The sequence below is a fragment of the Cryptococcus depauperatus genome, chromosome 1, assembly GCF_001720195.1.
Source record: "Cryptococcus depauperatus CBS 7841 chromosome 1, complete sequence".
NCBI lineage: Eukaryota > Fungi > Basidiomycota > Tremellomycetes > Tremellales > Cryptococcaceae > Cryptococcus > Cryptococcus depauperatus.
The window spans coordinates 1,599,781-1,619,710 of record NC_089468.1 but is presented as its reverse complement, the minus strand read 5'-3'; the positions used below and the strand labels follow the sequence as shown (position 1 = coordinate 1,619,710).

Genomic DNA, 19,930 nt, shown 5'->3' with positions numbered 1-19,930 from the left:
AAGTGATGATGTGGAGGCAAGAGTGGAGGCTGTCACCTTTGATTCCGTTTGTGCCACATACAGTCGGTGATTTTTCCTCATTGAAATGCCGTCAATGTCAGGCGAAATTCCTCAATTTTGACTGTATTTAGCTCTTCGTCCTTCAAAAGTCTTTTTCGGCAGAAAACAGAAAAAACGACAGAGATGCCCTTCGTCAAGGTCCAAAAGAACGATGCTTACTTCTCCAGATACCAAGTAAAGCCTCGAAGGAGAAGAGAGGGTAAGACCGACTACCAGGCTAGGAGGGCTCTTGTCTCCCAGGCCAAGAACAAGTATGCTTCTCCCAAAGTGAGTAACAGCGTTAAAATGGAACGAACAATATCTAACATATGGTACAGTACAGACTTGTCGTTCGTATCACCAACAAGCAGGTGATTTGCCAGATTGTCTACGCCAAGATTCAGGTTCGCATTCTTTAACGTTGGAGGAACTTAAGTATCGTCTGACTGGAAGTGTAGGGCGATGTCGTCCTTACCCACGCTACCTCCAAGGAGCTTCCTCGATACGGTATCAAGCACGGTCTTACTAACTGGTCTGCTTGCTACGCTACTGGTCTCCTCGTTGCCCGACGTGCCCTCACTAAGCTCGGCCTTGCCGACAAGTACGAAGGTGTCGTTGAGCCTACCGGTGAACTGGAGCTTACCGAACCTCTTGGCGACGACGAGCCCCGTCCCTTCAAGTGCTACCTTGATGTTGGTCTCCGACGTACTTCTACCGGTGCTCGTGTCTTTGGTGCCATGAAGGGTGCTTCCGACGGCGGTATTTTTATCCCCCACAATGAGAAACGATTCCCTGGTTATGACCCCGAGACCAAGGAACTCGATGCCGAAGTTCTTCAAAAATACATTGTTGGCGGACACGTTGCTGAATACATGGAGTCTCTTGAGGAGGAAGATGACGAGCGGTAAGTAGTTATCTAGGAAACCTTTGTTTTTTTCTAATCAGTTTGTAAAGATTCAAGAAGCAATTCTCCCAATACCTTGCTGACGGCATCTCATCCGAGGACATTGAGGAAATTTACTCTGGCGCTTACGAGGCCATCCGAGAGGACCCCTCTTTCAAACCTACCGAGAAGGACGTCGCCAAGTACAAGGCTGAATCTCTCAAGAGAAGGACCCCCAAGCTTACCAAGGAGCAGAAGCTCGAGCGTATCCAAGCCAAGATTACTGCCTACAAGGCTGGGAAGCACGATGCCGAAAACAACGAATAAAGTTTTGGTCTTTTGGATACAGGAATGCTGAGGTGATGCATTGGAGCGATAACGGCATTTTTTGTCATGAGCCTGTTGTACCATTATCTTTCTTGATTCACTCTAAGCGCTGTCATGTGAGCAAGTGGGTTTCAATGTAAGGAGGCAGCTGCCTATATCTACACAAGCAATACATTCGCAATGGATTCGAGTGTATGTAAGGCATTTGATATAGCAGAATTCTCCAATACGCAATGAAATTGAAGAGAATGTCAACAAAACAAAATAGTATTACGTAAGATAAAGAGCTGGGTCACCTCCACTTTGACGTTTTTCTTGACCACAACTGTTTGAGAAATCTTTTCTTTTCTTTTTTGATCGAACCATATGTACAACATTTGCCGACCTCAGCATATATATATCTCAGTCGCTCGCCAGCCACAGCGTCTTTTGACTACATCTCTCTGGGCGTCATCTCAACAAGACGAGAGACCCAAGATACAAACATGGTTTCTCAAGCAGCCACTCGCCCAGCCCTCTGAGTCTGAAGCTTGTAACGCTCCAACAGACATGATTCCGGCTCCCTCGCCACTTCCCTTAGGACTTCCGCCGGCTTTACAAAAGTTTCATGCTTTTTTGACAGAGCCTTCACCCTCGCAAGCCTCTGAAGTGATTCTACCTCATACACTATCTTTCTTCAACACGCGTTCGGCCTCAGCGTCACCAGAAGCTGCTCATTTTCTACATGACTTTGAATTTTCAGCCAAAGGGGATAGAATGATTGGTAATTTATTAGAAGAAGGCGAAGTCATAAAGGGTGAAGATGCAGTTTCACCGGCATGGGAGTGGGTTGGTGTTGTTCAAGTGCGTGGAAGAGGAAGAGGGATTGTGAATCGAGCAGACGGAGTGATAAGACGCTGGGTGTGTTTGAAATTCATAGATATGATCATCTGCTAATATCAATCTCAAAATTTAGTTACTTAAGAACCCGCTTTCTCCAGAACTCAAACCTGTCACACTTGAACATCCAAAAACACCTCGTATAGATCCTGACGCTGACTGGAGTATCGTACCAGTGAGAGGAACTCGAATATGTTTAAATCTACTTACTGAACAAGGGAGAGAGAGGTGGCGTCTGGAGGATCTTTGGAGCGGCAAAGAGTTGATGAAGGATATGGGACACTAGAAAGAAACCTAATCATAAGGGTGATTGTGGACATGCGTCTAGGAGTTGTACTGGGACAAGTGAGTTGAGTTGGCATGTAGAAAAGGGAAAAGCGAAAGGAAATGAGAAAAATCTAAATTCAAACTGACCAAACTCTTATGGACAGTCTCAAAACTGAATCGAGAAGATCATGAGATATAAGTCCTTATGAAGGTATCATGCCGAGTACATTCTTGATAAGTGAGTAGAATATTTCCTCCAGCACGTATTCTGACTGAACCACTTGCTCAGCAAACCATACATCTCTAACTTGATCAATCACTGCAAAATGAATTTTTCTCCTATGATGTGATTTCTTGATTCTTATTGCAGCTGATTCATTTTTTCTTGTGCCTATGACTCGAGCAGCGAACACTGGTCGGAGGAACAAGGTAAAATAAACTATAGTTACAAATTTTACAATATAGGACCGACAAGTTGATCGTCTATCCATTTAAATCAATCATCAAAGCCCGACGACAAGGAAAGAGAGCCAAGTGAAATTGACGAAGGGGACAGAGAAGGTATGACAACATTGGATACAAGAATCGTATTCTCATATAATTCAAATTCCTTCTGCATAATAACTCGTGAGCTTAGACAAAGGCAATCACGATAATACAACCTCCAGCCATAGCCTGTGAGCATGAATAAACTATGCTCTGCTATGTCCATGATATTTCTCATAAAAACTATTCACAATGATTATGAGCCGATTTGTAGTCATACGTGCCCAAGTCATCTGCGTAATTCGCGTGCATATCCCATTCACTATAGTAATATGTACAAGCATATAGGCATACAAACACTCGTATTATACGTTCAATGTGGACATATCCTTCATTTCTTATCAAAGTTCTATACAGTATTGCAAAAAGTAACCTGTCAAGGCTATTTACTAGGCAGTGATTGAAGGTTGATGTTTTCCGTCTCATCAAGAGCGTTGTACTCATTATTATCATTTTCAAGATCTTCCTCCCTTCTGTTGGGTAGTTTTTTGAGGCTTTTCGGCTTGGTTTCGAAATGTAGGTACTTCCCAGGCCAAAAATACACGTATGTCGCGATTCCTAACAGCAGAGGAAGGCAATCAAGACCGAGGTAATAACTCTCATGTGTCGCAATGTAGCTATAATAGCTAGACGGCTGATATAAGCAAAGAGCCATTGGTAGGAAGCACTGTAATCTTACCCTTTATCAACTTCGACCGTACGATAAACATTTCGAATGAAGAAGCATATGCAAGTAAAGCCTAAGGCCCAATAAAGCGGCTTCCATCCAGGTCGGTTCCAAAGCTCTTTGTCTTCTCTCCACCTACATGATGAAGTAAATTTCAAACTCGATACTGTCCATAGCCGTTGACAAAACTCACGCTCGGAAACCAAAGACGGCCCACGTAATAAGAAAAAAGAAGAAGCATGCCATCTGAACAGCAATGCCAGCCAAAAATATCTTGCCTCCCAGCCGCGCAGTACCGGCGTCTGTGGAATTTAACAAACCACCGCCAGCACTTTGAATGTTAAAGGTGACGACTTTGGGCGCATTAACAACAGCATAAGCGTTTAACGATAGACATACCATCAGCAATAATAAAGAACCAGAAAATTTGACCAGCTCGAAAAGGACGGATATACCTATGGCCGCCCAGATATTGAACGAGACGGTCAAGAAGAATATAGTCGCCTGCAAGAAGAGCACAAGGTGACAGCACCACAAAAAGATAACAGACGATATACATCCCTACATATTACAAGCATCAGCCTTAGTCTGGCAACGACCCGAGAACGTACCGGTATTGTGCAGGTTCGTCCTTAACACTATACGTAGAGCCAAACCAAGCCCTTCACACCAAGCGCCAATGACAAAAGCTAAAAAGTAGTTTGCAGGCTTCCGGACAGAGTCTGCCGGCCCGATTAGCTCAGCAATAGACGTACAAACCCGGCCTTATCCGCAGAATGGCCAACGTACAGAATGTGAGCACCACAGAAGTAGATAAACAGAACACTGTTGCTGCGATGTTGAGCCCCTTGTTAGGCACATACCGAAACGGGTTACATCTACAAGGCCGTCAACATCTCCACCAAGACTTTCGACTTACATGTCCGTAGCTGGGTCAGCATACGGGTCCGCAGCACAATCGGTATCGTTGTTCTGTCCACAGACGGCGGACAAAAGCAAGAGAGTCACCCATGCCAGGAGGAAGGCTCTGGGACTGGCGACCATGCTATCTATCAAACGCTTTTCGACTTGATGCGTGGAAGACAGTCGTATGGATGCCTTACCTGGCTGCTCTTCCGCCGTTGTTCATCCCTCGAAGGGGAGTTCTCAACTCCGCCCGCTTTTTATATCTTTTGTTGTTACACAGCCTTCTCCAAAATCAGTCGCTGAGAACAATTGTTACAAAGATCTGAATGGATGGCCGAGGATAGGGACAAACCGGGGGATCTAATAAGTTAAACGGAAGCAAAATAACGCGTCGCCATTTGACTTTTTTGATTTCGTTGAAATGGTTTTGACTTTTGACTTAACTTGTCTTAAAAAAATGCAAGCAACGCCAGAGACTCTCTCTCTTCTCGCAAACTACCTCTCCTCGACCGTCTCTCCAGACGCTCATGCGCGTCGGGGGGCGGAGGAGTCTCTGAGACAGGCAGAGGGTCAACCGGGGTTCCTGCTACTCGTCCTCGACCTGGTCAAGGTAGACTCGGTAGAGATGATGATCAGGCAAGCTGGCGGAGTATATTTTAAAAACACGGTAAAGAGGCTATGGTCTGGTGAAGAGGTGTGTTGAGTGATGTTGATTTTGGGTAAGCATGCTAACATGGTCTTAGGAGACACAGATATCTGCGATGGACAAGGCTGCTATCAAATCTCAGTTGGTGCCGCTGATGATCTCTTTGGGTACACCGCAAACAGCAAAGCTGCAGAGTCAAATTGGGGAAGGTCTGAGTTATATCGCATCTTTGGACTTTCCAAATGACTGGGAGGGCCTCTGCGATGTATGCGGCTATCATACGATGATTGGTCTAGTACTGATCTAGTATCTCAGGAACTGGTAGATTCTCTCTCTCCGGACAATTTTGTCATCAACAATGGTGTTTTGGCAACTGCCCATTCTATATTCAAACGGTGAGGTCATGCTGGAATTTGTCGAGTTTAGTGTCGCTCATGAATCATTGATAGATGGAGATCTCAGTTTCGTACCAATGAGCTCTATAGCGAAATAAATTTTGTCCTTTCTCGCTTTTGCGAGCCATATTATCAAATCTTTCAGCATGTGGATAAACTTTTGCAAGCTCCTTCTGCATCTCTGCCGCCGAAATCATCTCTGCCTCTCCTTTCCCAGACTTTACTATCTTTGATACAGCTATTCCATGATCTATCAAGTCAAGATTTACCTCCGTTCTTTGAAGATCATATGTCTGAATTCATGGGCGGTGATCAACCTGGATGGTTGAGAAAGTATCTTGACTGGGAAACGGAGGAGTTGAAGGGTGATGAGGATGATGAGACACCAGGACCACTGCAGAAAATCCGCTCTTCCATCTGTGAGATAGCCGAGCTCTATGCTCAGAAATATTCAGACGTTTTCACCCAATTGGGGAGCTTTGTGGATGGTGTCTGGAACATGCTAACTCGAATTGGTTCCGGCACCCGCGAGGATGTAGTAGGTATTTGTTTCTTGCGTGATATGTTCAACTCACCTAAACGTCATGTAGCTTGTCTCTCGTGCCCTTCGATTCCTATCTGTTGTGGTCAAAATGGGAAATCACCGGGCAATGTTTTCTGCTCCCGAGACATTGGCTGCGTTTTGCGAAAAGATCATTCTTCCCAATATGGCTATCCGGGGTAGGTTATCAAAGTATCTCATGAGGTTGCAGCTGATGGAATGATAGAGCATGAGGAGGAAATGTTTGAGGACGATCCCATGGAGTACATCCGACGAGACTTGGAGCCTTCTGCTGAGAGCGATACTCGAAGACAAGCGGCGACAGACTTTACCAGAGCTCTGATGGAACTTTTTGAGAAAGAAGTCACAGACATCATCAAAAGCTACGTTGCCACGTTTCTGCAGGAATACGCCAAAAATCCTTCTGCTAACTGGAAGTCCAAAGACACCGCTATCTATTTGTTGACATCCATCGCTTCCCGGGGATCTACACAACAGGTACGTGTTTTTAGAATAATCCGCTTGGCGCATGAATTGACAAACTGTCAAGCTTGGTGTCACGTCAACCAATGTCTTAGTTGATGTCGTAGACTTCTTTGGTCAAAATGTCTTTTCTGACCTTCAAGCGACTCCTGGTTCCGTTCACCCAATTTTGACTGTCGATGCCATTAAATTCTTATATACCTTCCGTAATCAAGTAAGCCCATCATCTTGATCGCTCTTAACCATTGTTGATACACTGCGTCACAGCTCACCAAAGACCAACTTGTCTCTGTTCTTCCTCTCCTTGTTCAACACCTTGCCTCTGACAATTACGTCATATCTTCATACGCAGCAATTACCATTGAGCGTATACTGTTTATCAAAATTGAACGACAACCGTTGTAGGTTCTGGATTTCGACAAAGCGATAACGATTGACAATTATAACAGATTCACTCAAACTGATATAAAACCATTTGCGGAGAGCATTATTATGGCACTGTTCAACAACATTGAAAGGGGTGGCACGCCCGAGAAGATCGCAGAGAATGATTACCTTATGAAATGCGCAATGCGAGTAATCATTACTGCCCGTCAAACTCTTACGTCTTCACATGAGGGTATACTTGTCCGCTTGGTTAACATAATGGGTGAAATCAGCAAAAATCCTTCTAATCCAAAGTTCAACCAATATTGTTTTGAAAGCGTGTCTGCATTGATCAGGTTTGTTTGTGAAGGAACACCCACAGCTTTGGGCACATTTGAGAATGCGTTGTTTAGCCCTGCTCAACATATCTTGACAAACGAAGTTGCAGGTTAGTTGTGCAAGTTTAACCTTGGAAAATAACTAAAACCGCCCGTCTGTAGAATTCATCCCATACATCTTCCAAATTCTTGCCCAATTACTAGAACTCCATCCTGCTACTGAACTTCCTCCCGCCTATCAAGCCCTCACGGGCCCACTTCTTTCCGCAGCTCTTTGGGAGCAACGAGGTAACATTCCTGCTCTGGTTAGGATATGGAAAGCCCTTCTCTTGCGTGGTGCTCCTTCTATTGTGGCAGCTGGGCAAGTACAAGGTCTTTTGGGTATCTTCCAAAGACTGGCAGGAAGCAAGATTAACGATATCTACGCGTTCGAGTTAGTCCAAGCTCTGTATGAATTTGTCCCCATGTGAGTGGTCCATAATATATTTGAATGGATGAAAATATTGAAGGTGGTCGCCGTAGTGATGTGATGAAGTCATTCTCTCAGACTATCTTTGTTCTTCTTCTCAACAGACTTCAGAGCAAACCTTCGCCTCAATTTAATCAATGCTTTGTATATTTCTTTGCTTTCCTAGCCAGCTTGGACAACGTGGGGCCTGATTTACTTGTTGCTGTTCTAGATGCTATTCAACCTGGGCAAGTCACTTCGGTTTGGAGGAAAATTTGTGTTGACCGCGTTATCATTGCAGTTTATTTGGAAACCTTCTTACCGGTGTCATCTTGTCCAACACCCAAAAGGTCACTGTGAAACATCGGAAGCTGGTGGAACTGGGTCTAATCAAAACTCTCACCCGAAGCGATGCCCTTTTATCTGAGCCCAATAACCAATATTGGCCACCTACCTTGCTTGCTCTTTTGGATTTATTCACTCTTCCTCAAGACCTCACTTATTCCAACATTGAGGGAACAGGTGATATTACAGAGCTTGATCCAGAAGAAGCGGGGTTCCAATCTAGTTTCGCAAAGCTTGGGGCTAGTGAAAAAGGCGTTAGAGACCCCACAGCTGGTATCGGAGACACCAAGACACTTGCAGCCAAGGAGCTAGCTCGACGTTCTAGCGAAAAGCCTGGGGTTTTGGGACCATTAATTGAGGCTGCGCAGAAAGAGGAGCAGACAACTGTCGCTGGGTTTGTGCAGTTTATGACGTCTAATGGAAATACAATTGCATAGAAGGTTAGTTAATCACGAGTAAGACAAGGATTGTTCCCAATCAGCTAAATGCATGGTTTTACACAAGATCAGGCAGTTGCGGCTGTTGCAGGAGTGATAAGATAAAACACATAGCGTTTACACTCTTGATATCTATCTTTGAGTCTTCGTCTGGGGCGCCTGAAATGACTGATATAGCTTGTATGTTGGATCCTTACGCCTCCCTAGGATTGTTTGATTCTTGAAAACTTCTTTTTCAGAATCACTTATTCCGCCTGCCGGCTGCATTTTGGCCTTGCATCCGGATGACTTGTTATCTCTACCCTTTGATGGTCACGTGCAAAAGGTAAAAGCAACAAAAAGCAAAGTTTATATTTCTTTCATTTTCTCTCATCAATTGAAAAACAGGAATCAAGATATTTCCATCTTTCAAAATACCTCATTTTCAAATTGCTGATCGTTCTGTTTCTTGCTTTTTGAGCCGATTGAAGTCTGCTTGGGGACTTACCCTAAAACGTTGTGACACTCACTATTGCTGACCTCCTACTAATCTCTCGTATCTTTTGGAATGCCAGTCGCAGCAAGATACTATAAGAACAGGCGCTGTTGTATTGGAATACTGACATTCCTACAGAGCATTCTTCGAATTGATTGATTTGACATGACTGCTTTGCAAGCTACAACCAAGAATACTTCTGTCAAGGTCAATCACCTTCATCGCGAGGCTTCATTCTATCAAGAAGCTTTTATGGCTTCTTTGCCATATATACAGCAACTCGGATGCTTGCTTGTTTCAGACTATGGCTTTCGCCAAGTTAATGCTGTTGATGTTTTCGTAAGTCGGCCTTGTTAATCGAATTCGACGTTTGCATTTCGTGGATGGTCTATTTGGCTTCAGGCAGATCAAGACACCGGTATCAGCAGTCATAGGTGTTTTGTGCGTTTGTGTGCTTTCTATCATTGCGGGTTGGCCGTGTGATTATTGTAATGAAATAGGCCGGATGTTTACCACAATGATGCTGACTTTATTTGCCAGATGCTTGAGCCCGTCATTCAGTCATGTACTCCCGGATCAACCGTTCTAAATCTGATCTCTACACCACTGTTACCACTCTCATCGCCAGACGACATCACCGCAGGTACCATTCATCTTATCCAACTTCCCCTTGACATCGCTTCCCTACTCGATTGTGGAGCTTTTGCTTCTAACAGCCCTGCATGCTTGAAAGGAATGAAGAGAATTGCATTTGCTACAATCTTGAGTTCAGATGGGTGTCTTGTGACTGAAGAGACATTCGCTATTCCATCTTTACGCGATCTTGTCCTATTTCTCCAGTGCTTACTGCCATCATCATCAGCTCTCGCGCTCTCTTTAGCTCTCTCCACCAGATCCCATATAGCACCAGAGGCCAAGAGTAACAAGAAGGAGCGAAAAGCGTTGGAGATAGTGGAAAAGGAAAAAGAAGACAAGTTGGCTCATGTCCATACTTGGAGGAGCAAGACTATCAAGTCAGATGCAAAGTAGCTCGATAAGAATGAGTCGACTCCAGAGAGGTTGTTGAGTGTAGTTATTATAGATCGTTGAGAGAGTCAATCAATAAAGATACAGACATTATGATAAGACAAGAGGGAGTCCGTTTGGCCTGAAATCAGTTTCAGTTGTTTTGTTACTGTCTAAAGTGTCAAATGTATTTTACGCAATTGCTTGTTCAAGGGCGATGCCACAGCAGTCTCAACACAAGATGGCATCATGTCTCACAGACACAGCTCTTAAATAAAACAGATAGCATGTTAATGTACAGAACAAAAATATATAAGCTACAACTAAGAAGATATCCTAAGAGATGGCATGGTTTTTTCCATCCACCTCGAGTTCTAATGCTATTTCGAATTGATCATTGCCCCCAAAGAACTACTCTTACATTTTAATCGCCGTCCTAGTTGAATTTGGCTTGTTTTCCTTGATCATATTCCTCTTTCAAAGATTCCTGCGCATCTCCTTTTATGAATCCGCTATCACTCCAGTTTCCACTAAACTCGCTAGGCGTTCCAACAAAAATATCAGGCGTACCAGGAAGCGCAGCTGTGCTATTTTCTCTGCTCCTTCCAAAGATCTCATACTCCTTTCTTATATATCCATCCTCGCCTTTGATGACGCCCAAGTCTTCTAGCGTGGGCCGACCGTTAGCAGTCGCTGCTGAATCATCTCTTGGGCGTCCAAGTTCATCAAAGATGGGACGAGATCCCAGCGAGGAGCTGGCCACACTATCTCCTCGTGCGCGATTATACACTCTTTTCCAACTAGATCCTCCGTAATCCAATGCAGCGTCATCTACCGGACGACCAAGAAGGGCAGTACGAGAATCACTACGCATGCGTCCCTGTTCTGGCCTCTTGGCACCATGTGAACGCGCATAGGCATCAGCGTCATCCGCGATTTCCCTACCGCCTGTTCGTTGTCGTGTAGAAGGAAGAGGACTGTCGCAGGTAGAAAAAGGGTTGGAAGAGATAGGTGTTCCGGCTGAGGCGACACAGCGAGGGGTAGAAGTAGAGATATTAAAATCGCTGGTCTCAAGAAGGGATGGTGAAGGGGAGGAGGGTGTATTAATCATTGGCGTATTCAAAGTTGACGAAGAGATCTGTCCATGAGGGTCTTTGGATGGAGGCGACAAGAATGTAGGCGGTAAAGGATCATGTACACAAATGCCGTCAACTTTGATAACTGGTATCCCTTCAGTCCCTCCAATTCCACCACTGTTAAGAGCAGTCGCCAATGTCTCCGTCGCTATCTGCTCTTCCTTTATTCCTCGTACCCACTCCCTCAATTCTTCCTCATTCATATGTCCTGGCATCGACCATGACCGCATTGGTGTCCTAAAACCAGCTTGATTGACATCGGTAGAGCTATTGTTGGCATATAACCAGGGCCTACGGGCGCGTAACGTGTCGTCGTGCTTCTCGTCCATCAATTCAGAAATTGTCATCGAAGTAGAAGCCGTATCAATGGTCATGGGCAGAGCAATATCCTGCCGATGCATAATGAGGCGCATCTGATAATAGATGTAGATGGCGGCGATGATGGTCATGAGAATAGTAATCACTGTGCACACAACAGAGACAATAGTATTGGTTCGGTTTCGAGTGCCAAACGCCTTTCCAAGATAGACAATCGTCCATTGTTTCGGAAGAGTAAGGATAGCAGCGAGAAGGTAGCTCGTAAAGCTGGCGCCCGCCGATGCAGATACCTAGTTTCGCGAATTAGCTAAGAGTTTGCTTGAAAAAATCATGTATTGGCGTTAATTAACAGTGATGGACTTACAGCCGTGGTGATATGACCTGGCACTGCACTGAATCTCAAAATAAGTAGAAATGTGAAACTCTAACAGTTTGTTAATCTCTCATCTGTACTGATTATAGCTGAAATTCTCACTTTTTCACGAATCAGCTGTGTTAAGGATGCATAAAGCTTGTTTTTCTTTTCAAATCTATCCATTCTGTCAGCTCTTCTTCCATTTGTTACCATACAAAGACTCGCTTGGCAGCTCTAGTCTGGCAACACCATTTGAACGCTATCCAAGTAGCAATTTCTCCCAAGAATGTACCAGCGGCTAAAATAGCAAACCCTATCCATAACCCCCAGACGAGTCCGCATAGGATTCCAACGACTGTGGCCATCAGCGCCCATCTTGAGAGCTGTAAAAACAAGCCTTGCTCACTTTCATGTCCTACCAGGGGCGGAAAAGAAACGACAACCAACACCGCAATAGGTATCAGCCAGCCCCCTGGCCACTTTCGAATAGTCCTCGTAACGGGCTCGCAGGATTGTACTACGGATTTGTGCTTCGCGCTGAGGAGAGCTGTAACAGCGATGACTATAATAATAATGATATACCATTCTAATGAACACCATTAGCATATAGCATAATTTTGGAATTCCACCAACATACTGTACATATGCCTTCTCAGTACCGTCTTCAGCGCTTGCTTGGAATCAAAGTCCTTCATATACACCTTGCAGTTGGCATAATCTTCCTTGACCAGCGCCAGCACTGAGTTGCTATCATGAATGGACGGCAACGAAAGGGTTGGGGATGGACGGCTTGATGCTTGATGAGAATCTGACCCATCGAGAGATGACCTCGGCGATAAGGTTCCTCTTGAGGTGAGGTATAGTCGAGACTGAGAGGCATATGGTTGTTGTTGCCGAGTTTTAAGTGATTGCAGAAAGGTGTGATGGGTAAATATGGTGGGTATCGGCAGACGCATAGTGACAGCGAGATGAGCAGCAGCTCCAGTTTACGCTTTGTACGTCTAAGCTTCCGCCTACCAAGAAAGATAAAATACAATATTGGATTAGATGAAAATAGAGATAAGAGAAAAAAGTAAGATATTAAAAAAAGAAGAATAAGCATTTTCCATCTTTTTTGCTGTGAAAACAAAAAAAAGCGGTAATTTTGGCGCAGTCAGGTCACTTTTGGGAAAAAGAGTTAAAAAATAAATAAAAATGTACATGGAGACATATATACATATATGGATATATACAACATGTTTTATATTCTATACACCCAAAGTCTTCTAGCTCTAGGTTCAGCTCATGCAATCCATGATCATCTTGGGCATGCTTGTCCTTCCCACTCCTCCACAACCGACTCACCTCCCAAGCCAATCTTGGTGGCTCTCAATCCGATCACACTCTCTACGTCCAGCCATGTCCCGACAATGGATATGCTGTTTATGGATTTGTGCTTTGATGATGTTGCTTGTATAGATTTATTGCTGAAAAACCGTCTTTTGCCTGGTCTTTTCTCTTTGGCTACTTTTCCATTGGTTTTCTCCATCACATCTTCGTCCTCACTTTCCGGAGTTGGTCTCTGGACAGTTGCACTTTTCCTTCCAATGGTTTCCCATGAGTCAGCTTCCTGCTCACTTTGGCGACAATCTTTTAAACGAATATGGGCTGTAAATGATGTTGTGCTTGTGATTTCTCCAGCCATCCTTCTATTCTTGTTTCCTTTATTTTTCATTTTGATAGTATTTGTACGGTCAGCTCCACATGGATCTGCGTCTTCCACAGCCTCGTCAGAATATCGCTTGCGTCGGTTATGGATTGTGGTAGATGATCTTGAAGGACGGGTGATGTGACTGGACCGCTTGATGGGATTGCCGTCCCATGATCCATTACCAGAGGCTTCATAGGTACCGTTGAGATTTCTTCTCGCAAGTAGTTCTGTAAAACAGCAATCAGCTCCATGTTCTTTTTAAAGCATGCTAAACTGACTCTTGAGGTGCTGGTCAATCTGGTCTTCTGGGTCTTCGGCATCCCATTCCCGAAGGCCTATTGCTTTGGATACGCTATTGGACGGTACTATTCGCATTTGTGCAGAAGGCGCAAAAGGTAAATCCTTGAGATGCTCAAATATTTGCCGCCTACAACATGTCAGTCAGCAGTATGGTCTACAGTGAGATGCCAAGACTTTTACTTGAGATTTTCCAGATAATCTGGTGTGTTACAATCGTCAGCGTTGGAAGGCAAAACCTCGAGCTTGTATCTTGGTCCGTAATACTCCATACTTTTCGCCATTAGTTGAACATACTGATAGCGAATCAAGGGGGAAACAAGTACTATTGGTTATTGGGCAATTCTTCTGAGAGCTCCTTGCCTACAGCCACAGCAGTCTCCTTCGTCCATGCCCGCGCGACATTCTTAGTAGTATAGCCGCCTCCACCAAGCATCATAAGCGGCATGTTAAAACTCCTCAGAAACCTTGCACATTCAGCATGGCCTAGCTAATCTGTCAGTGGTTCGTCTAGGCAGAGAATGACTTGCCTTTGAGAGTAAGATTGAGTTTACCAAGTTTGTCCCCTGATACAGAATCCGCGCCGCCTTGCAAAACAATTGCTCCTGGTCTGTAATGCTCCATGATTCTCCGTACCACCTGCCAACGGGTCACATTTATACTTTAAAAGCTAAAGAAAAGTATTCACAGGTTTAAAGATGGATTGGAAACCGTCGTCCGTGATGCCTTCTTTCAATGGGACATTCACAGCATATCCCTTACCCTTTTTCAACCCGATATCCTGTTTTGTGATGAGTAGTGCTTTCACCATAGCGACAGAAAGACTTACCTTGACATGGCCAGTGCCAGGGAAGAAATTTCCATACATATGGAACGAACAGGTCATGACCCGGTCAGTCGTGTAAAATGCCTCTTCAATGCCATCGCCGTGATGCACGTCGATATCGATATAGAGAACCCTCGAATGGAACCTAATAACCAAAGTTGGCATCTTCTGAAGATCGGTACTAAAGTACGCACCTCAATAATTCGAGTATACCAAGGACAATATCATTGACATAGCAAAATCCACTAGCTTCCGATTTCTTTGCATGGTGCAACCCTCCAGCCCAATTGATAGCTATATCAGCTGCGCCGGTATTGAGTCTCTCAGCGGCCCCTATACGATCAGGTCAGATCACTTGATGAACAATGAGGGATATTCAATACCAATAGATCCACCAGCAGATATTGAGCTAAACTCGAATATACCTTCCACAGCAGGACAATCAGTTCCTGTCAGACCTTGCGTATTACCGTCAGCATAGCCAACCATTTCTCAAACCCGTCTCACATCTCGTGCCATTTCCCGTCAGGATGTCTGCGGTTTCAGGCATGACCTGCTCCAACAGGTCAACATATTCGTCTGTATGAAATTTTGTGATGTCGTTCTTAGTTGCCCGATGTGGCCTCTGTACCACTCATCAGTAGAAAAGCCGATAGCGTTGACCTTGGAGATACTTGCGAAAACTTGCATGCCTCTGCTATTGTATCCCCTCGCAACGGCCCTCATCCATCGGCCGTCCTCCTTGTCCATTCCTATTGGCGCATTGACTTTTCTCTTTCCTTCATACTCTTCCTCGTCATCTTCATCTGCTAGACCATAGTTCACCACTAGGTTATGGGCCATCCTTATCCTGTGTGGCTTCATAGGATGTCCTAAACCAAAGTGATAGTTGCCTACGTCCTGGTCATAATAGTAAGCTACGCGCCTGCCGTCTCGTTGTAAAGGTGTAGGGTCAAACGGGGGAATAGCAGGTGCTTTGGATGACATGCTGTAGCAAGTCTACGCGAGCTGGTTCCAAAAAAGTTTGGAGACGTCTTGATAACTCTCTCTATTACTTTCAAGTTTTAATAGAGATGAATTAAAGAATATCGAAACAATCCAAAAGATATAAAAACAAGTATACAATGTGGCTATTTTCAGGCACGAAGATGAAAGAAAAAATGGAGGTTCAAAAGGCGGCAACTTCCACCATCACGTGATTTGTGTAACAACGAAAATGCGACATTTATTTAAATCTTGATTTTGACTTTGCCTTTATACGTCTCTCGCCAATAATTAATGGGATAAAGAACATGCAAGCTTATCAAAGCTGTCAAGTGGCTATAGAAAAGTGCAGCCATTTGTTTACTGGCACGACATCCAGGCAAGGCGCAAGGTCATAAACAAAAATGTCGCAAAAAGTAGTTTGTTATCATAGTGCGTCCCTCGTTACATCAAAAAGCCTCTTTGTAAAAGGCCTCTTCGACTTGTCGAAACTGCCTCACTGCAATCACACACTGGTTACAACGGTTGGTCATAAAGTCAGGCCTTGGGCAGCATCTACGGTCCTAGGTAAAGACGATCCAGCTCAACTATCAAAATGCGCATGTTGTTGGCATTCTATTGGGTCAACTATCTACTTGGCCTCCATGTCGAGGCAGTTACCAGCGTCTCAAGTGGCCGACCTGGCCATGGACTGATTGGCTATGGCATCGACATGTACAAACCTCTCTGCGCTGTTGCATGCAAGGATGTCGCCCCAATGACTCTCATATGCAACGACTCGGCAGACGCTCACCACATGGGTATGAAGAAACGCATGTCTATGGGTCACCACTCGCCTAGCGCCAGCTGTCTATCTACCCATATCCCTTATCTCCAAACGGTGGCCTATTGCATGTCCATCCATTGCAGCGACTCGACCGCTTTGGCAAGGAGAGAAGACTGGTGGACCAAGAGTCTAGTCGGTTCTGCTGTGAACCAACCAGGCCCGATTATATCCTACCAAGCAGCATTGATGTCCATCACGACCTTCCCCAACGCTACGCTACCTCCAAACGCCATACTCACATCTCCCGCATTGGTCGATGAGGGCAAATATCGAGCTGACTTTGCCACACTCAACGTCTTTCAATGGGTTGAAGCTCAGCACTCGCGATATTGGTAAGCAACTTTACGTCGCCAGAGACATGCTAACTGGAGTCAAGCATCGTCATAGTGACCGCCGGATTCCTCGTTCCCATCTTTCTGTCTCTTCTCCGCCGGATTCCAGTGCCATTCATGAGCCACCTTTGTTCGCGTCTCATCGATGCTCCTCTCTTCTCTCGCCCTCTCCAGCTGGCCTATTATGGCCGCTTCCCCAACCCCAGCAGGGGTCAATTCGGCTTTGTGTTGTACCTCTTGCTCCTCAACATCATCCTCGCCTCAGTGGGCTACCGCTCTGCCTCGCCCAATACCTGGTATGACAACCGAACGCAAGAGCTATCCGCCTACATTGCCAACCGAGTGGGCTCACTCAGCTTTGCCAACATTCCCTTGCTTATTCTCTATGCTGGACGAAACAATCTCCTATTGTGGCTGACTGACTGGTCCCATTCGACGTTCCTGATAGCCCACCGGTGTGTCGCTGCCATTTGTACCATCGAGGCATGCCTTCACTCTGCCATGTACCTACAATCCTACCTCGCCAAAGGCGAGCATTCTTCTGAAGCCAAGCTAGGTTATTGGATCATGGGTATCGTTGCCACCCTCGCCCTCTCTCTCTCTCTCGCCTTTTCTCTACGCCCTGTTCGTGCTGCATCCTACCAAGTCTTTCTTGCTCTCCACATCTCTTTTGCTATACTGACCATCGTCGGATGCTGGTATCACATCCTTTGGCGATATCAGCGACAATGGGGATATGAAAACTGGATCATCACCGCCATGGCAGTCTGGGGATTTGACTGGTTCATGAGATTTGCAAGGGTGCTCAAAAATGGTGTCAAGCGGGCTACAGTGTACCGACTCGACGACGATTATCTACGGATCGATGTCATGGGCATGGAGGCCAGTGGCCATGTCTACGTTTACTTTCCGACGTTGACCTGGCGGATCTGGGAGAACCATCCGTTCTCCGTGGCAGCTGTCGACTGTCACCCTACCGACTCTCTCCCACCCTTCAAACCCACTCTGCCCCAGGAAAAGAGCTTTACCCTTTTCGTCCGCAAACTCTCTGGAACCACCGCCTTGCTCGCCCGTTCACCTACTTTTTATTCCCTCCCCGTCCTGGTCGAATCTTACGCTCCCTACACTCCCCACACTCCCTACGCTCCTCCCACATCCAACACGCTCTTCATCGCCGGCGGCGTAGGCATCACCGCCCTCCTCCCTCAGCTATCCCGATCCGCCAAGCTCTACTGGTCCGTCCGCTCTGCCGCCCTCATCGACGCCGTACACGACATTCTATCAGCGCAAGGCAAATCCGCCCAGGTAGAGATGCACATCTCGCCAAGAGTCGACCTCGCCCAAGTTTTTCAGAAAGAACGGTTCAACACGGTCATCGTCTGCGGCCCGCCGTCCATGATGGAAGAGGCCCGACGACTTGCCTCTGCTGCTGCCATAGAATACATAGAAGAACGGTTTCACTGGTGACACACTGTATATACACCTGCATGAATTGTCATATCCACCACTCCTACATATCTCCTACACTTGCGCTAATCCAAAAACACATCTGCATTCCCTCGCTGTACACAAAATCTACGGACGTCAGCCAAACTCTTCCCATACCCAACTCACCTCCTGTAATCCGCCTTGGGCTGATGCGGATACTTTGGGAGCCCATACAAACTCCTCCTCCCTGTCACACTCCCATCCTCCAACCTCGACCCCGAACGGAGACTCGCGCCGTCGTCAAACGCATCCTCATACCCATGCGCCTGGTACGGCATCCTCTCCATCCCCTGCATCGAGTACGCGCGACGACGCTGGCCCGCCATGCCTTCATACCCGCCGAGCGAGGCCGTGGCCGACGGCGACGGCTCATAGTCTGGCGACAGATGTGACACCGGCGGCGAGTCCCGGCGTCGGCCCTCCTCGGCGCGGCGGTCATCGCCGCGCCTGTACTCGTACGGCCGAGCCTCCGCGGCGATGCGCACCGGCTTCTTGACCGGCACCGAGTCCGAGACGCCGAGCGGAGAGCGGCCCGGCCCGCCCGTCGCGAGCGGCGACGGCAGGATGGGCGAGTGCAATCCCCGGCCGCTCCCGGGTGGCAACGACGGCGATCGTTGGTGCCGCGGGGGATGGCCATGTCCGATCGGTCTCGCCCGTTCCTTCCCCTCCTGATCCGACACCGAACTCATCGACCCCGACCGCGAGCGCGCCCTCGTTTTCGGCTTTGCATAGTAGCTCGCGTCGTCGTCTTCGGACTCGGCGCGCGCGTGTCGGCGGTGATGGTGATGACGGAGGGGCGCAGTGCCCGGCTCGGACGGAAGGAGGGCGCGGCTGCGGGGCGCCGGGAGAGAAGACGGGGCCCAGTGTTGGGACTGGATGGCGGAGAGGGGCGCGTGGTGGAGGTGTGGGGCGTACGGCGCGTCGAATTCGGAGATCGAGCGAGGTCCGCCGTAGCTGTAAGCGTAGAGCGAGGCGGGCGCATTTACATGGCCCGAGGTGTACCCCGCATCGGGTAGCGCCGGGATGGCGCGGTCCGGCCCTGTCGTCGTCAGTATCGGCGTTAACGTGGCCAACTCACCTGCAATGGCTCCCGGCGTGGGTTGGATGATGGCTGTCGCAGCGGCGGCGACAGGTCCTGGCCCAATAGGAAGGCTTCCGCTACGGACACTCCCAGCATCGGGGCGTGGGATGGCGGGCGTGAAGGGGAGTCGCTGGCTGGCAGCAAATGGCGCGGGCGATACTGCTCCTGTCAGCGTCGCCGTCGTCGTCCAGACTCACCTTCAAGTGGCATACTGTCAGCCTAGGTCATAGAGCAGCAGCAGCAGTTGGAACATGGAAATGTGTTGGGTAGGTCGTCGAATATTTCCAAGGCGAAAGGGATGAAAGGTTCCGTCTCCTTTGTCATAGATGCTTTGTTGGGAAAGAGGACCTCGAAGGGAGAAGACGAGGCGCGCGAGAGGCAAAGGAGCAGCTTATACATAGAGCTATACGGTAGTACTAGTCCGGACAGCGGCGGTCGCCGCGTCCGTTGTGCTCGCATCTCCAACCCAGTCAGAGACAGAATTCTTCAAATGGTGCGCATCATCCAGCAAGTCGGCAGGCCCATAGTGGAATAGCGCCGGCATAAACTCGCGCGACTCTATGGCCTGCTCCGCCTTGGTCAGCGTAAAGCAACAGTATGCGCA

The 19,930-nt window shown here is 47.0% G+C and overlaps 8 protein-coding genes across 8 annotated transcripts, besides 1 other annotated feature; 5 read left to right on the top strand and 3 right to left on the bottom strand.

The window, feature by feature from the left end:
- Positions 1-183: 183 nt before the first annotated feature.
- On the top strand, positions 184-1,249 carry L203_100604 (uncharacterized protein; the record flags this gene model as incomplete). The annotated part of the gene is made up of 4 exons (XM_066210061.1): positions 184-327; positions 378-443; positions 498-943; positions 994-1,249. 4 exons carry the CDS (start codon positions 184-186, stop codon positions 1,247-1,249), a joined length of 912 nt encoding a protein of 303 aa, XP_066066158.1.
- Positions 1,250-1,615: 366 nt separating this feature from the next.
- Positions 1,616-2,571, top strand: L203_100603 (uncharacterized protein; the record flags this gene model as incomplete). Its single annotated transcript, XM_066210060.1, has 4 exons — positions 1,616-2,149; positions 2,205-2,303; positions 2,351-2,473; positions 2,560-2,571. The coding sequence occupies 4 exons, from the start codon at positions 1,616-1,618 to the stop codon at positions 2,569-2,571; spliced, it is 768 nt and encodes a 255-aa protein (XP_066066157.1).
- A 752-nt stretch (positions 2,572-3,323) lies between these two features.
- L203_100602 (uncharacterized protein) lies at positions 3,324-4,912 on the bottom strand (the record flags this gene model as incomplete). The annotated part of the gene is made up of 9 exons (XM_066210059.1): positions 3,324-3,567; positions 3,621-3,743; positions 3,802-3,961; positions 4,008-4,169; positions 4,220-4,330; positions 4,398-4,486; positions 4,617-4,657; positions 4,712-4,767; positions 4,903-4,912. The coding sequence occupies 9 exons, from the start codon at positions 4,910-4,912 to the stop codon at positions 3,324-3,326; spliced, it is 996 nt and encodes a 331-aa protein (XP_066066156.1).
- Positions 4,913-4,971: 59 nt separating this feature from the next.
- L203_100601 (uncharacterized protein) lies at positions 4,972-8,513 on the top strand (the record flags this gene model as incomplete). Its single annotated transcript, XM_066210058.1, has 12 exons — positions 4,972-5,208; positions 5,258-5,425; positions 5,476-5,555; positions 5,610-6,093; positions 6,146-6,275; positions 6,323-6,594; positions 6,647-6,793; positions 6,847-6,980; positions 7,029-7,393; positions 7,446-7,749; positions 7,806-7,979; positions 8,033-8,513. 12 exons carry the CDS (start codon positions 4,972-4,974, stop codon positions 8,511-8,513), a joined length of 2,976 nt encoding a protein of 991 aa, XP_066066155.1.
- Positions 8,514-9,153: 640 nt separating this feature from the next.
- Positions 9,154-10,017, top strand: L203_100600 (uncharacterized protein; the record flags this gene model as incomplete). Its single annotated transcript, XM_066210057.1, has 2 exons — positions 9,154-9,327; positions 9,529-10,017. The coding sequence occupies 2 exons, from the start codon at positions 9,154-9,156 to the stop codon at positions 10,015-10,017; spliced, it is 663 nt and encodes a 220-aa protein (XP_066066154.1).
- Positions 10,018-10,429: 412 nt separating this feature from the next.
- Positions 10,430-12,758, bottom strand: L203_100599 (uncharacterized protein; the record flags this gene model as incomplete). The annotated part of the gene is made up of 6 exons (XM_066210056.1): positions 10,430-11,737; positions 11,812-11,871; positions 11,923-11,977; positions 12,028-12,157; positions 12,209-12,388; positions 12,440-12,758. The coding sequence occupies 6 exons, from the start codon at positions 12,756-12,758 to the stop codon at positions 10,430-10,432; spliced, it is 2,052 nt and encodes a 683-aa protein (XP_066066153.1).
- Positions 12,759-13,099: 341 nt separating this feature from the next.
- Positions 13,100-15,602, bottom strand: L203_100598 (uncharacterized protein; the record flags this gene model as incomplete). Its single annotated transcript, XM_066210055.1, has 11 exons — positions 13,100-13,719; positions 13,771-13,919; positions 13,973-14,062; positions 14,116-14,275; positions 14,320-14,428; positions 14,478-14,570; positions 14,619-14,760; positions 14,810-14,948; positions 14,999-15,073; positions 15,123-15,240; positions 15,294-15,602. The coding sequence occupies 11 exons, from the start codon at positions 15,600-15,602 to the stop codon at positions 13,100-13,102; spliced, it is 2,004 nt and encodes a 667-aa protein (XP_066066152.1).
- Positions 15,603-16,194: 592 nt separating this feature from the next.
- L203_100597 (uncharacterized protein) lies at positions 16,195-18,224 on the top strand (the record flags this gene model as incomplete). Its single annotated transcript, XM_066210054.1, has 2 exons — positions 16,195-16,757; positions 16,802-18,224. 2 exons carry the CDS (start codon positions 16,195-16,197, stop codon positions 18,222-18,224), a joined length of 1,986 nt encoding a protein of 661 aa, XP_066066151.1.
- Positions 18,225-18,267: 43 nt separating this feature from the next.
- Positions 18,268-18,283: a sequence feature (Short protein (L203_100596, WVN85450.1) was converted to a misc_feature.).
- Between the last annotated feature and the right edge of the window lie 1,647 nt (positions 18,284-19,930).